The sequence below is a fragment of the Heterodontus francisci genome, chromosome 19 (genome assembly GCF_036365525.1).
Source record: "Heterodontus francisci isolate sHetFra1 chromosome 19, sHetFra1.hap1, whole genome shotgun sequence".
Classification (NCBI taxonomy): domain Eukaryota; kingdom Metazoa; phylum Chordata; class Chondrichthyes; order Heterodontiformes; family Heterodontidae; genus Heterodontus; species Heterodontus francisci.
Genome location: NC_090389.1, coordinates 40,194,395 through 40,211,908, shown reverse-complemented (window position 1 = coordinate 40,211,908; position 17,514 = coordinate 40,194,395). Strand labels below are relative to the sequence as shown.

General features: G+C 44.0%; 1 protein-coding gene across 21 annotated transcripts in view; it reads right to left on the bottom strand.

Annotated features, from left to right (window-relative positions):
- Positions 1 to 17,514, bottom strand: part of LOC137380025 (forkhead box protein P1-like) — a 621,483-nt gene that overhangs the window by 136,356 nt on the left and 467,613 nt on the right. For all 21 annotated transcript variants that reach the window (XM_068051516.1, XM_068051514.1, XM_068051512.1 and 18 more), the window contains one exon: positions 9,344 to 9,433. In XM_068051516.1, the coding sequence (XP_067907617.1) occupies positions 9,344 to 9,433 (90 nt within the window). The remainder of the gene's footprint in view (positions 1 to 9,343; positions 9,434 to 17,514) is intronic.

Below are 17,514 nucleotides of genomic sequence, written 5' to 3'. Positions count from 1 at the left end.
TACCTGGATTTCCAAAAGGCATTTGATAAGGTGCCACACAAAAGACTAATTGTACACAAAAAGCAGGACAAATCCAACCCGGCCAACTACCGCCCCATTAGCCTACTCTCAATCATCAGTAAAGTGATGGAAGGTGTCATCAACAGTGCCATCAAGCAGCACTTGCTTAGCAACAACCTGCTCAGTGATGCTCAGTTTGGGTTCCGCCAGGGCCACTCAGCTCCTGACCTCATTACAGCCTTGGTTCAAACATGGACAAAAGAGCTGAACTCAAGAGGTGAGGTGAGAGTGACTGCCCTTGACATCAAGGCAGCATTTGACCGAGTATGGCATAAAGGAGCCCGAGCAAAACTGAGGTCAATGGGAATCAGGGGGAAAACCCTCCGCTGGCTGGAGTCATACCTAGCGCAAAGGAAGATGGTTGTGGTTGTTGGAGGTCAATCATCTGAGCTCCAGGACATCACTGCAGGACTACCTCAGGGTAGTGTCCTAGGCCCAACCATCTTCAGCTGCTTCATCAATGACCTTCCTTCAATCATAAGGTCAGAAGTGGGGATGTTCGCTGATGATTGCACAATGTTCAGCACCATTCGCAACTCGACAGATACTGAAGCAGTCTGTGTAGAAATGCAGCAAGACCTGGTCAATATCCAGGCTTGGGCTGATAAGTGGCAAGTAACATTCGCGCCACACAAGTGCCAGGCAATAACCATCTCCAACAAAAAAAGAGAATCTAACCATCTCCCCTTGACATTCAACGGCATTACCATCACAGAATCCCCCACTATCAACATCCTAGGGGCTACCATTGACCGAAAACTGAACTGGAGAAGCCATATAAATACCGTGGCTACAAGAGCAGGTCAGAGGCTAGGAATCCTGAGGCGAGTAACTCACCTCCTGACTCCCCAAAGCTTGTCCACAATCTACAAGGCACAAGTCAAGAGTGTGATGGAATACTCTCCACTTGCCTGGATGGGTGCAGCTCCAACAACACTCAAGAAGCTCGACACCATCCAGGACAAAGTGGCCCGCTTGATTGGCACCCCATCTACAAACATTCACTCCCTCCACCACCAACGCACAGTGGCAGCAGTGTGTACCATCTACAAGATGCACTGCAGCAATGCACCAAGGCTCCTTTGACAGCACCTTCCAAACCCGCGACCTCTACCAACTAGAAGGACAAGGGCAGCAAATACATGGGAACACCACGACCTGCAAGTTCCCCTCCAAGTCACACGCCACCCTGACTCGGAACTATATCGCCGTTCCTTCACTGTCACTGGGTCAAAATCCTGGAACTCCCTTCCTAACAGCACTGTGGGTGTACCTACCCCACATGGACTGCAGCGGTTCAAGAAGGCAGCTCACCACCACCTTCTCAAGGGCAATTAGGGATGGGCAATAAATGCTGGTTGGCCAGCGACACCCACATCCCGTGAATGAATAAAAAATTTTTTTAAAATTGGCTCATGGAGTTGGGGGTAATATATCTGCATGGATAGATGATTGGTTAACAGACAGGAAGCAATGAGTGGGCATAAATGGGGCATTTTCAAGTTGGCCGGCAGTAAACAGTGGAGTGCTGCAAGGATCAGTGCTGCGGCCTCAGCTACGTACAATCTATATCAATGATTTAGACGAAAAGTCAGAGAGTAATGCATCTAAGTTTGCTGAGGATATAAAGGTAGGTGGAAAGATCAGCTGTGGGAAGGACACACAGAGGCTGCAAACAGATATAGACAGGTTAAGTGAGCGGGCAACTCGTTGGCAGATAGAGTATAATGTAGGGAAGTGTGAAGTTATGCACTTTGGTTGTAAGAATAGAAAAGCAAAATATTTTTTAAAAGGCATGCAACTTGTAGGTGTCAATGTTCAAATAGACTTGGGTGTGCTTGTACAAGAGGAATGCAGAAAGTTAACATGCAGGTACAACAAGCAATTAGGAAGGCAAATGGCATGCTGGTCTTTATCGCAAGGGGATTGGAGTACAGGAATAAGGAAGTATTGCTACAATTGTACAGTGTTTTGGTGAGACCACATCTGGAATACAGTGTCAGTTTTGGTCTCCACATTTAAGAAAGGATATACTTGCATTGGAGGCAGTGCAGCAAAGGTTCGCTAGATTGGTCTCTGGGATGAGGGGGCTGTTCCATGATGAGAGACTAAGTCAATTGAGCCTGTATTCTCTGGAGTTTAGAAGAATGAGAGATGATCTCATTGAAACATATAAGATTCTAAAGGGGCTGGATATGGTTGACACAGAGATTATTTCTGCTGGTCGGGGAATCTAAAATATGGGGGCACAGTCTCAGGATAGGGAGCCAATCATTTAGGACTGAGATGAGGAGAAATTACTTCACTCGTGAATCTTTGGCATTCTCTACCCCAGAGGGCTATGGATGCTCCATTGTTGAAGACATTTAAGGCTGGGACAGATTTTTGGTCTCTCAGGGAATCAAGGGATATGGCGAGCAGGTGGGAAAATGGAGTTGAATCCTAAGATCAGCCACGGCTGTTTTGAATGGCAGAGCAGGCTCGATGGGTCATATGGTCTACTCCTGCTCCTATTTCTTACGGTCTTGTGTTCTTAAAGGGACCATTGAAAGCTACCACCAAAAAGCCAAGTTCTTTTCAAAATACTTAGCTGAATTCTCCTCCCATTCTAGAATAAAACTGCAGGCCGATGCTTTCCTAAATCTTGATTGCCTTCCTTCCTCACGCCTTCCAGACTTTTCTGAGACCCTCTTCTGGAGTCTCAGTCAGCTGATTTTGTGTCCCCTCCCACCTTTGACTGGCAAGTTTCCTCTGGGATTGAGACTGGTGCTTGATGGTAATATCCTAATGAGGCCAACTGACAAATTTTTCGTTGTTTTGTCGCCAGCCTCATTAGGTGTGTGCAGTTATATACTGCGACTGGCACATGTCCCTATCCAGGCGTAATCCAATTTCCAGGCATTCGTGTGAAATTTCAGTTTGGACCTGCCCTAATGCAGAGTGTGATGGATGGAGGACATAACATTGCAACATTCATATTATGAGACTGCTTCTATTTTTTGTGAAATATGTTTTTAAGGAATTATAGTTGAATTATGGACATTGATCCATCTGGAAGCTTGAAGAAATGCTGAACTTTGTGTTTTTTTTTTAAAAGGGGTCACCAGAAGGATTCCTAAACTTGGCTTGTAAACAAGCCCTTCCTGGGAGGCACCTGTTTCCAGATAAAATACCAGCAGGGAGCTTGTTGCTTTGATTTGGAGAAGACATTTACAGAGAAGTGATAGGTCAAGATTTATAGAGGTGAGGAGGCTTGACTTCTAGAATGTTTTAGGTTTCACTTTGAATTGTTAAAAACAAGACAGTTGGTTTTTGCCTGCCAAGAAAAACCCAGTTCATCTCTCTCTCTCGGAAAGAAACCCTGCATATCCAGTATGTCAGTCTCCTCTTTCCTTCTGTATTTGAAGAAACCCTGCATATTGAACGTGTGCGAACTGAAACCCCTGTTGTTGCATTTCTGCTGTAAGGCCTATCTGAAACCTCTGTTGCTGCCTGGAAAGAACTGTTCTAGGAATATCCCAGTGACAGCCGTCTATACGCATTTGGGACGTCAAACTAAAACAAAGGACATCTTTCCATATTTTCTCTTTCTTCTTTAAGAATTAGCAAGTATTTAACCCAAGTGATTGTTTTGTCTTTTTTTTTTGTAATAGAGCTCTCAAATGCAAATTCCTTTATTTTTCCAGTTAACTGATATATGTGTGTGTGTGTGTGTGTGTGTGAGTGTGAGACGCTAAGGTAGAAAGGGAACTTTAATATTTCAATCTTTGCTTTATTACTGGTTAAGACTTTTTTTTAATAATAAACTGATAATTTTGTTGTTTATTAAAGAAACCTGATTGGTGTGTTTTATTCTGGGATAAAAATAGAGTCTATAATTGACCGTATTGGTAAGTGGGAAAAATTTAAATATACATTGTGACCTGTGGAGAAGTGGAACTAGAATAAACAGTGCACTCCTCCCACCTTGGTCGTAACAATATTTACTGATATTAAGGGAGCAGACTATAGCATAAACTCCTTCTAATGTAATGCTAGAATGTTATATTCTATCAGTCTACTGTGGAACAATTGTTGGGGGTTGGGTAGTGAGGAGGGTGGGGGGACAAGGGAAGGGACAGCAGAACAAATGCCTGAGAATAAGAAGTCATAATGCTGGCTACCATACAGACAGAATTTTGATACAGATTTCCTAGAATAATTAGCTGATTGATAGAAAGATAATACTGTGCTGTGACTACAATGAATGGAAGGAAATTATCTAACATTCATAATCTAACATAATTCATAACAAACTATGACGATGTTATCTAAATCATGCCTAACAATTCTGGAAAGTCAATTATTGTATTAGCTACACTAGCTAAACATCTTTTAGCTATGGATTGTGTGCCATTAGACAAACTACTCACTTCAATTCAGTATTTATCTGGATTGACTGCTTTGTGCTGTTTCCACTTAATATATTGGTCTATAGGAAAACTCAAACCAATGCTGTCCAAATGAAAAGCCAGGATATAAAATGTATAAGACCCATTGTCAGAGAAAGCATTTAAAAGCACCAAATATGCTGCCAAACTGTACTCCCCACCCAGTTATCAAACACAGGATACAACAAAGTTTGTTTACTTCTTACAATTGAATGCATACAAAAAAGGTCCCTGCACAGCTCTGTTGTCAGGTCAATAATCAGTGTTGAAATACTGAAATATCCAGATAAACTTGTACCTCACTTCCCTCCCTCAAATACTTGTCAAAGGTCTACTTTCCTTCCCGAGGTTACTCCCCATTAGTCTTATGTAAATTGTCAGTTGTGCAATTGCTTCATGAGGCTTGAAATAATAACCCTTTATTTACATCTAAAAGTGTATTTTGATCACTTTCAATTTTTTGATATTTTTCCAGTCCCATCTGAATCTTGCATAGGAGTGTGTTTCAACAGCTGATATCTATACCCAACATGATGTTAACTGTAATAGACCAAGTTATAGGCGAAGAAGATGTGGTATTATCAAGAAAAACACACTAAACTGGGTAGCCCCCAAAAACGGGCTTGGGGGTCATGATGCACGATTAGTCCTCGCCTGTTGTTTGAAATGCAGGCAGCATGCCAACTTCAATTTTGGGCACCTGATGATGACTGCAGCCAACGCAAACCATGCTGCTCACTTGTTGCACACAACAGCGGCCCAAAACTGTAACTTCTTAGCACTTCTTAAAGCCAGCCTGCACCTCTTAAAGGGGAGGTGTAATGTGGTTGAAGCAGGTGCTAGCAGTCATGCAGGAAGTGAATCTGACCAGGGAAAGAATGGAGAATGGTACCCAGGATTTCCCACATTGCACAGGATGCCTTGGTGGAGGAGATGAAAAAAATCTATCTGGTTCACTAACGTGCTTTAGGAATGGAAATCTGCCATCCTTGCCTGGTCTGGCCTACACATAACTCCAGACCTGCAGCAACGTGGTTGATTCTTAACAGCCCTTTGAAATGGCCGAGCAAGCCACTCAGTTCAAGGACAATTAGGGATGGGCAACAAATGCTAGCCTGCCAGCAATGCCCACATCCCATGAAAGAATAAAAAAGGAGAGATGCCCTGTATCGGCAGGGGACCAGGAGGCCCATCAGACAAGTAGTCAAAAGGCAGTGGGAACAGATAGCTATGGAGGTCAATGCCAGCAATCTAGACCCAAGGACCTGAACGCAGTGTTGCAAGAAGTTCAATGACTTCAAACGAGTGATTAATATCAGTGAATGCATCTTCAAATACCATATCCTGCCAACTATACCATTAGCCTCCGATACTCCTCAAATCACTACACTCCCATCAATCACAAACCATCAATCTCAAATCTATATCAATAAGGACTCAAATCTAACATTCTTATGATCTGCCGCACCTTCATACACTTACCACTGCTGTAAGCCCCATACCACATCTCACAGGTTACACACACTCGTCAGCTTTTAAACCAAGACAGACACAGCACTCAAAAAGATTACATTACACTCGCTGACACACTTCCCTCTCTCTTGCAGGACCAAGTGTTGCACAACTGGAGGCAGCAGTAACTAACTGGAGGGGTTAGGCACGTCTCCATGTTCTAACCTCCATGAAGCGGAGGGTGGTGGCCATTATTGGAACAGCAACTGTTGTGCCCGAGGCCAGTGGCAGGGCTGAATCAATTCAAGAAGATATTCTCATACCTAATTCTCCTTCTCACATCTCACTTTCTCCTCATCACACTTCTGACTTATAAGATGCAGATGGTGTTAGCATGCAATTCTTACAGTCACTCCCTCCCTCCCCTCGCAACATCCTTACCCTTGTGTCTTTCTCTTTCAGATACCCAAAAAATGCAACCTGGTCAGGCAGTGAAGCAGCACCACGAAGAGAGTGATGATGAAGACACACCATCGCTCAATTTCATATTCACAGCCACCAGCACAGATACTGACACTGTGCAGCATTTAGATGATAGCACAGAGGTGGGATCTGCATATGGTGAGATACCAAGCATGAATGGGGCAGAGGACAAGGATGGGCGGCACAGTGGCGCAGTGGTTAGCACCGCAGCCTCACAGCTCCAGGGACCCGGGTTCGATTCCGGGTACTGCCTGTGTGGAGTTTGCAAGTTCTCCCTGTGTCTGCGTGGGTTTTCTCCGGGTGCTCCGGTTTCCTCCCACAAGCCAAAAGACTTGCAGGTTGATAGGTTAATTGGCCATGATAAATTGTCACTAGTATAGGTAGGTGGTAGGGAAATATAGGGACAGGTGGGGATGTTTTGTTGGAATATGGGATTAGTGTAGGATTAGTATAAATGGGTGGTTGATGTTCGGCACAGACTCGGTGGGCCGAAGGGCCTGTTTCAGTGCTGTATCTCTAATCTAATAGTGCAGGTGTCAACTCACCAGAGGGCAAGTTTGCACATACGTTAGCTGCAAAGGAGTCAGATGAGCACTTCAATGGGACAACCTACAGAAGAAGAGTGATAGATATTCACAAAGAAATGCTTGCTGCATTGGGAAACCTGCCAGAAAGTCTGCATTCAATGTCAAAGAGCATGGAGGTGTGATGCACCAACCTGATATAGGGCTTTGCGCAGAGCTTGGAGCCCAATCTTTCCAGCATGGAAGTGATAGCCAACTCCTTTAGCACACGATGCAGTGTTTGATGGTTGATGTCTCCGCTTCCATTGCAGCACAAGCAGCTTCCACCAAAAGTCTGAGTGCTGCAGTGTAAGCTCAGCATGCTGCCACCATGGCTGCGGATACCAGTGTTCAAAGGGATTTGCAGGGCGTCACAACAGTCCAGCAATCGGTCCTCCAACACCATCCTAGGGGAGTGGCAGCAGCACCATGGAACATGAACCTGCTGTCCTCGCTCAGGATGACAGCATCCGTGCTCCCACCACTGCCACTCCACTAATGCCCTTGCTGTTGCCTGTCAGCCAGCCAGCCGCCAGCCATGCTGAGATGATGCTAGGCTGAGAGCTGATTGAGGTCATTGTCCATGGCAATCTGCAGTCTCCTCCACTGAAAATCAACAGCCTTCCACCAGCCATGCTGTAGCCACTATGGGAGCACTTAGTAGGAGCCCAAGGACAGGCAAAGGCACACAGAACATAGGTACTAAGGAAATGCACAAGGTTGATTAATTTATAGTTGTATGTAATATGGCATGATTTAATCTGTAAATTTGGTTTGCAACATTTACATTGTGTTTACTTTTATTTTTGCATTGTGGCCAAGATAACAATGTGACAGAGGGAATGTAAGGAGTGTGGGACTATTGGCGAATGGGGAACTGGGATTGTGGTTACTGGCATTTCACTCATAGTAGTTCTTCATGGGCAGAAAGGAGCTGTCTAGGTTGCTGTCTCCCTTCCTGCTCCTCCTCTTCCAGCAGCTTATCCTACTCTGTGTGGCCTCTGCTTATTCTCCCAGTCATGCTCTATTCCAAGAGGTAATCCTACTAATGCACCCATGTCTGGCAGCAACTGGTTTGTGCAGAAGCCGTGAATTCAGGCGACTCCTTCAGCACGTGCCACACCATTCCCTGTAGACCGTTGCAACTTGTAACAACTATGGAAAGCAGCAACACTTGTAGAATTGTACCAACAGCCAGAAAAAAAAACTAGTTGATGGTCTCCTTAAATAGCGCTGGTGGGGGTTCTTCCTGCCACGTAACTCGTGTTCAACCATGAGAGGTTAAGAGAGGATGTTGGCTGGTGCTTTGAGCTCCAAAATGGCACTGTTGATTGACATCAAATCAGTGTTGCATGCTAATTGGCATCACGATCTGCCTGCTCTGCATACTTTGAGCTAGCTGCGACTTAATGCGTTCACCAATAAGGCATTCAGCACGGCTCGTGGCTGAACTGTGTGCCTACACATCAAGTGCCATTTGGGTCCCCAAATGGCACCAGTAGCCTCAAGCTGAATTTTGTGTCCACAATGTCTTATATTTGAGAAGAATGACATCAACAGTCTTTTATTGTTGGGCTTCAAATATAATGGTGAGGATCTGGGAAAAAAAAACTTTTGATGCCTTTAGAAAGAAGCTATACAAAGTAACAACAGGGGGTTATGGCTTGTAAACCACAGGAGAAAAGCTAAGTAATTCCTATTCCACTTTTGATAGCTGTTAGAAATTCTATTTAAAAAAGCATCACCAGAAGGAGAAAGCCACTTGAGGTTACAGCCATCTCCTGTGATCATGCATAATGTGTTTCAAAAGTTGGTTTTCTACCAATTCTGTTGATCAATTGCACCTCCTTCAGACTCTTTTTTCTACCATGTTTACATCTGATGTGAGTCAATGACAAGTGTTGTCTGTGCTGGAGAAGTTGGCCTGTCATGTTGATTTATGAATGCATCAAACTGCAACTTGTCCAAACTGAAGCTCACAGTTCATTAATTAGAGCGTTGTGACTTTGAAGACTACACACAGACTGTGGGGTTTTAACATTTGCCTTAATTTATATGCTCTGAAATATATATCTCTAAGGAAAACTGAAATTCTCTGTCTGTCTTTGAACTTCTTTTGACGACACAATAATCATTTCTTTGTCCATCATGAAGACTGCATCCCCAAGTCATTAATGCACACTGAACTGCGGCTGATGAGTAAGCCTTTCTGAATTAGAAAACAGAAAGGAAACAAAGATGAGACACCACTGGAAAGCCTTCACTACAGATGTATCTCACAACGACATGCCTCTTCTTTTCCTGCCATTTCCATTTTAATCATAGCATATTACTCTTTTCAATACATGTACATACCTCTTTAGTTGGTTTCCCAGCATGTTGTTGCTGCAGAAGCTGAAGATGCAACTGCTCTTGCTGTTTCTTATAAAACTCCTGAAGCTGTTGCTGTTGTGAAAAGGTTATAAAATAATTACATTAGGAAAAAATAAACATTTAAAACATTTCTTTTTGTCACGACACGCTGGCCTGCAATTTGAAAAGAGATATGCAGTCACGTCCCCTTATCAACACTTGTCTGACCTATTAGATAAAAACTTGCCAATAAATTCCTGTGTATGAACTATTCTTAGCATTATCATTTCAGAACTAATCTTCAAAATGAACTGATGAAAACATGCCATTTTCCACACTAACTAATTAAAATATGGCAAGAAGTGACCTTTGTCTGCATGAAGAAAGCCAACAAAATGTCCTTGCTGAGAATACATGGTTATTCGCAGAGCAGTCAATGTAATAATTCATCGGAGTAATTATTAGCAATTTTCTAAACAGGTCACTCAAAAGTGATCCGTAAGCAAGAGCAGTCAACCTCTTCTAATATATCTGGCACAAGGGCATAGCACCAGAATTAGTGGCATTATTTCAGGAGCACACTCACCGAAAAAAAAATGTGATTTCAATTAAAATCTGAATTTGACAAAAGCTTCATTTTCAGATGAAGTTAAAGTCAGTTTTGATTAGCATGATCCAAACTCACTCACTCTAACCACTCTCCCAAGTTGTGCCGCAGCAGGGAAAACATTTTCTACATGGGATCTCTTGATCTGGATTAGGGACCGAAGCAGTCTGAAATGTTCATGATGCTTGGGGAAGTTATATTTTGCCCAAGCATTGATCACTGCAGAATACAACTCAATAAGAGAAAACATTGTAGACTTGGGGGGCTAAATTCGAAAGTCCCCAAAAACAGGCGTGGGATCATGATGTGTAATGAGCCAAATTTGTGCTGCTTGCTCATTTCCACCATTACTGCATCCAGCCAGTGTTAACCACGTTGTTCAGTGGCTGGCTGCATCAGCAGGGGACCAACATAGTGATTAACCAGCTAAAAGCCAGCTAAAGTAAGCACTGCTTAAAGCTAGCCTGCACCACTTAAAGGTGATGTGCATTATGGCTAGAGCAGGTGCTGGCAGTCGTGCTCCAAATAAATTTAATTTAAGAAAGAATGAAATATGGCTTTACAGGAGAGTGGTCTGTAAGGTTTTCAGATGCTGCATTGGAGGTCTTGGCAGAGGAGATGGAAAGGAGAAGAGATGTCCTGTATCCACATGGGTAAAACAGGCCCTACTGACACACGGTCAAAAGGCAGAGGGAACGTATAGCCGTGGAAGACGATGCCTGGAGTCCAACGCCGAGGAGCTGGATGAGGTACTGCAAGAAGTTCAATAGACAAGGTCACCGAATGCATCTTTAAATGCCATATCTTGCTAATTACACCATTAGCCTCAGCCACTACTCAAATCACTACACCCCCATCAGGCTCCTATCAAGAATCTCTATCTATCAGGCATCATACCAAAATTCATATGATTCATCTCACCGACAAACTAGCACCACTGCAAGCCTCACACCCACATCACAAATTGTACACTTTCAGCTATTCAACCATGAAAGCCACATCAGCCAAATGGATTCAATGACGCTCACTGACACACTTCCCTCTCTCTTGTAGAAGGAGCAGGCACATAATCGCAGCCAGTAGGAGCTAACTGAAGGGTAACAGGCGCATCAAAGAACAAAGAACAAAGAAAATTACAGCACAGGAACAGGCCCTTCGGCCCTCCAAGCCTACGCCGATCCAAATCCTCTATCTAAACCTGTCGCCTATTTTCTAAGGGTCTGTATCTCTTTACTTCCTGCCCATTCATGTATCTGTCTAGATACATCTTAAAAGACGCTATCGTGCCCGCATCTACCACCTCCGCTGGCAATGCGTTCCATGCACCCACCACCCTCTGCGTAAAGAACTTTCCACGCATATCCCCCCTAAACTTTTCCCCTTTCACTTTGAACTCGTGTCCCCTTGTAATTGAATCCCCCACTCTGGGAAAAAGCTTCTTGCTATCCACCCTGTCGATACCTCTCATGATTTTGTACACCTCAATCAGGTCCCCCCTCAACCTCCGTCTTTCGAATGAAAATAATCCTAATCTACTCAACCTCTCTTCATAGCTAGCGCCCTCCATACCAGGCAACATCCTGGTGAAACTCCTCTGCACCCTCTCCAAAGCATCCACATCCTTTTGGTATTGTGGCGACCAGAACTGCACGCAGTATTCCAAATGTGGCCGAACCAAAGTCCTATACAACTGTAACATGACCTGCCAACTCTTATACTCAATACCCCGTCCGATGAAGGAAAGCATGCCGTATGCCTTCTTGACCACTCTATTGACCTGCGTTGCCACCTTCAGGGAACAATGGACCTGAACACCCAAATCTCTCTGTACATCAATTTTCCCCAGGACTTTTCCATTTACTGTATACTTCACTCTTGAATTGGATCTTCCAAAATGCATCACCTTGCATTTGCCCTGATTGAACTCCATCTGCCATTTCTCTGCCTAACTCTCCAGTCTATCTATATTCTGCTGTATTGTCTGACAGTCCCCTTCACTATCTGCTACTCCACCAATCTTAGTGTCGTCTGCAAACTTGCTAATCAGACCACCTATACTTTCCTCCAAATCATTTATGTATATCACAAACAACAGTGGTCCCAGCACGGATCCCTGTGGAACACCACTGGTCACCCGTCTCCATTTTGAGAAACTCCCTTCCACTGCTACTCTCTGTCTCCTGTTGCCCAGCCAGTTCTTTATCCATCTAGCTAGTACACCTTGGACCCCATGCGCCTTCACTTTCTCCATCAGCCTACCATGGGGAACCTTATCAAACGCCTTACTGAAGTCCATGTATATGACATCTACAGCCCTTCTCTCATCAATCAACTTTGTCACTTCCTCAAAGAATTCTATTAAGATGGTAAGACATGACCTTCCCTGCACAAAACCATGTTGCCTATCACTGATAAGCCCATTTTCTTCCAGATGGGAATAGATCCTATCCCTCAGTATCTTCTCCAGCAGCTTCCCTACCACTGACGTCAGGCTCACCGGTCTATAATTACCTGGATTTTCCCTGCTACCCTTCTTAAGCAAGGAGACAACATTAGCAATTCTCCAGTCCTCCGGGACCTCACCCGTGTTTAAGGATGTTGCAAAGATATCTGTTAAAGCCCCAACTATTTCCTCTCTCGCTTCCCACAGTAACCTGGGATAGATCCCATCCGGACCTGGGGACTTGTCCACCTTAATGCCTTTTAGAATACCCAACACTTCCTCCCTCCTTATGCCGACTTGACCTAGAGTAATCAAACATCTGTCCCTAACCTCAACATCCGTCATGTCCCTCTCCTCGGTGAATACCGATGCAAAGTACTCGTTTAGAATCTCACCCATTTTCTCTGACTCCACGCAGAACTTTCCTCCTTTGTCCTTGAGTGGGCCAATCCTTTCTCTAGTTACCCTCTTGCTCCTTATATATGAATAAAAGGCTTTGGGATTTTCCTTAACCCTGTTTGCTAAAGATATTTCATGACCCCTTTTAGCCCTCTTAATTCCTCGTTTCAGATTGCGCCTACAATCCCGACATTCTTTCAAAGCTTCGTCTTTCTTCAGCCACCTAGACCTTATGTGTGCTTCCTTTTTCCTCTTAGCTAGTCTCACAATTTCACCTGTCATCCATGGTTCCCTAATCTTGCCATTTCTACCCCTCATTTTCACAGGAACATGTCTCTCCTGCACGCTAATCAACCTCTCTTTAAAAGCCTCCCACATATCAAAAGTGGATTTACCTTCAAACAGCTGCTCCCAATCTACATTCCCCAGCTCCTGCCGAATTTTGGTATAGTTGGCCTTCCCCCAATTTAGCACTCTTCCTTTAGGACCACTCTCGTCTTTGTCCATGAGTATTCTAAAACTTACGGAATTGTGATCACTATTCCCAAAGCAGTCCCCTACTGAAACGTCAACCACCTGGCCCGGCTCATTTCCCAACACCAGGTCCAGTATGGCCCCTTCCCGAGTTGGACTATTTACATACTGCTCTAGAAAACCCTCCTGGATGCTCCTTACAAATTCTGCTCCATCTAGACCTCTAACATTAAGTGAATCCCAGTCAATGTTGGGAAAATTAAAATCTCCTATCACCACCACCCTGTTGCTCCTACAGCTTTCCATAATCTGTTTACATATTTGTACCTCTATCTCACGCTCGCTGTTGGGAGGCCTGTAGTACAGCCCCAACATTGTTACCGCACCCTTCCTATTTCTGAGTTCTGCCCATATTGCCTCACAGCTCGAGTCCTCCATAGTGCCTTCCTTCAGCACAGCTGTGATATCCTCTTTGACCAGTAATGCAACTCCTCCACCCCTTTTACCTCCCTCTCTATCCCGCCTGAAGCATCGGTATCCTGGGATATTTAGTTGCCAATCATGCCCTTCCCTTAACCAAGTCTCAGTAATAGCAATAACAGTCTCAGCATCAGCATGTCCTAACCCCATTGGAGGAGACGGAGCTAGCCATTATTGGGGTGCCCATTGTTGAGGCCATAACTGAAGCCACTGAAGATGGCAGTATTCTCATATCTAATATCCAACTTCTTCCTCATTTCACACATGCTTCTGATTTACAAGCTACAAATGGTGCAAACATGCACCTGTTACTTTCCTCCCCTCCCTGCAACAACACTCCCCTTATACCTTTCTCTTTTCAGATACCAAGAGGTGTCACCTGGACAGGCAGCGCAGGAACACTAAGAAAACAATTATGAAGAATACATGGCACTTTCACTTGATTTCACACCTGCAGCTACCAGCTCAGATATTGATATTGCATGTATCTTAGAGGAAAAATTATAGGTGGAATCTACATGTGGTGAGATACCAGGTATGAATATGCTGCAGCCAGGGCAAGGGGCAAGAATAGCGCAGGAGCCAGCTCACCGGAGGGCAAGGCCATATATGAGTTCAGCTGCAAACGACTCATCTTAGGACCTTGATGGGGAAGTCTACAGAAATAGATAATAGGTATGCATAACAAATTGCTTGGTACAATGCAAATCCTGCCAGAAAACCCATGGTCAATGTCAAGGAGCATGGAGGATTCTAGCACTAACTTGGCTCAAGGCTTTGTGCAGAACTTGAAGCCCATCCTTTCAGAATGGAAATGATGGCCAACTCTGTTCACACACTTGTGGACCTAACCATGATGCAACATCTAACGCCCAATGTTGCAGCTTCCATTGCAGCACAAGCAGAAGCTGCCCAATGTCTGAGTGCTGTAGGGGAAGCTCAGAATGCTGCACGCAAGGTCAACTTGCTGCCATCATGACTGTGAATTCTAGTGTTCAAAGGAGCTTGCAGTGCATCCACAGAAATCCAGTAATCTGTCCTCCGATAGATTACTACGATTGCTGAGGCACCGCTCTGAGGGAGCAGCAGTGGCTCCATGCAGCACGAATATGCTAACTCTCTCTAGAAGACAGCAATCATCCTCCCACTCCTGCCACTCCGCCTGTGTCCTTGATGTTGCCTGTCAGCCAGCCAACCCAGAATCCTGCCACTCATGCTAAAATGATGCAGTTCATAGCCAGACCTTTAGGCTCACAGTTGATCAAGGTCGTCGCCCAAGGCCATCTGAAACCTTGCTGCAGCCATTGAGATAGCAATATGTAAGGTTTGCACCTTAAAAAGGCTGGGACCAATAACTTGGCGGGGTGGTTTGTTAATGTTGTTGGGAAGGGTTTAAACGAGCGTGGCAGGGGCATGGGAATCTGAGCATAGATTCGGAAGCAGAGAAACAAAACTGGAAATAATAAGTGGGTATGGAAGGTCGAAGAAACAAAGGCTGGAAAACACAACAAAGGAGTTGCTCAGAGAGTAATGGTATATACTTCAATGGGAGATGTCTGGCAAATAAGGCAGATAAGCAGAGGGCACAAATAGACGCTTGGAAGTATATCATCATAGCTATTACTGAAACATAGCTTAAAGGACAGGAATAGCAGATCAACATTCCTAATCACAGGGTTTTCAGTATGGGATACTGAGGGGGATAAAAAAAGCAGGGGAGTCGCAATATTGGTTAAAGAAACAATCACAGCTGTGAGGAGGAATGATATGCTAGAAGGAGCATCAATGAAGCTATATGGGTTGAACTGAGGAACAAAAAAGGGCAATCACACCATTGGGAGTGTACTGTAGACCCCCAAACAGTCATAGGGAGATAGAAGAGCGAATATGTAGTCAAAATGCTGAAATGTGCAGAAACAAAAGGGCAGCAATAGTAGGGGATTTCAACTACCCTAATATTAACAGGGATAAATTCAGTGCAACAGGTATAGAGGGCACAGAATTCTTAAAATGCATTCAGGAGAATTTTTTTTTAAGCCAGTACATAGCAAGCCCACAAGAGAAGCAGTAGTTCTGGACTTATTTTTAGAATGAATCTGGGCAGGTGGAAGGGGCATCAGTGGGAGAGCACTTTAGTGGTAGAGATCATAATTCAGTTAGACTTAAAGTAGTTATTTAAGTTATAAGAACAAAGTTAGACCAAGAGTAAAAGTTTTAAATTGGGGAAAGGACAATTTTACTAAGCTGAGATGTGAGTTGCCAAAAGTGGACTAGAAACAGCTACTTGAAGGTAACCCAGTGTAGAGCAGTGGGAGGCATTTAAGGAAGAGCTAAAGAGGGTTCAGAATAAATATGTTCCCACAAAGGGTGGGACCCACAAATCTAGACCCCCTTGGGTGTCAAAGAGCACACAAAGTAAAAAAGGAAGCTTATGTCAGATGCCCAAGAGTTCAATACTGCAGAAAGTCTAAAGGAGTATAGAAAGTGCAGGGCTGAAATTAAAAAGGAAATTAGCAAAGCAAAGAGAGGGCCTGAAAAAAATATGGCAAGTAAAATCAAAGAAAACCCAAAGATGTTTTACAAATACATTAAGAGAAAGAGGATAACTAAGGAGAGTAGGGCCAATTGAAGACCAAAAATGTAACTTGTGTTTAGTGGCGCAAGACGTGGGCATGGTTCTTTATGAATACTTTGCGTCTGTTTCCACTAAAGAGAGGGATGAAGCAGTTAAGAAGGAGGAGTGTGCATTATTGGGTGGGATAAACATAGAGAGGGAGGAAATATTAAAGCTATTAGCATCCTTGAAAGTGAATAACACACCAGGCTTGGATGAAATGTATCCCAGGCTGCTAAGGGAAGCAAGGGAAAAAGTAGCACAGACTCTGACCACCATTTTCCAATCCTCTATGGCTACACGCATGGTGCCTGAAGACTGGAGGACTGTGAACATTATACTGTTGTTTAAAAAGGGAGAAAGAGAAAGCCTGAGTAATTATAGGTCCGTCAGCCTAACCTCAGCGGTGGGAAAATGACTGGAAAAAATTCTGAGTGAAGGTAAAAATCGTCATTTAGCAGGACATGGATTAGTAAAGAACAGTCAGCATGGATTTGTTAAGGGAAAGTCATGTCTGACCAACTTGACTGAATTTTGAGAAGCAGTGACAAGGAGGGTCAATGAGAAGTAGCGCTTTTGACATAGCCTGCATGGATTTTAGCAAGGCTTTTGACAAGGTCGCACGTGGCAGACTGATCAGTAAATTAAAAACTCATGGCATCCAAGGGAAAGTGGCAAGTTGAATCCAAAATTGCCTCAGTGGCTGGAAGCAAAAGGGTAAGGTTGACCGGTGTTTTTGTGACTGGAAAGCTGTTTTCAGTGGAGTTCTACAGGGCTCAGTACTGGATCCTTGTTGTTTGTCAACGATTAGCCTTAAATGTAGGGAGCATGTTTAAGAAGTGTGCCCTGTTAAGAAAGAGATGAGGAGAAATTTTTTTCTCAGAGAGTCGTGTGTCTTTGGAACTCTCTTCCTCAAAAGACGGTGGAAGCACAGTCTTCGAATATTTTTAAGGCAGGGGTAGATAGATTCTTGATAAGCAAGGGGGTAAAAACTTATTGGGGGTAGGCGGGAATGTGGAGTTGAGGTTACAATCAGATCAGCCATGATCTTATTGAATGGCAGAGCAAGCTCGAGGGGCTGAGTGGCCGACTCTAGCTCCTATGTTCCTAACCTGTATGTTCCTAAATTAGCCTGGTGGTTGATAGTGAGGAAGAAA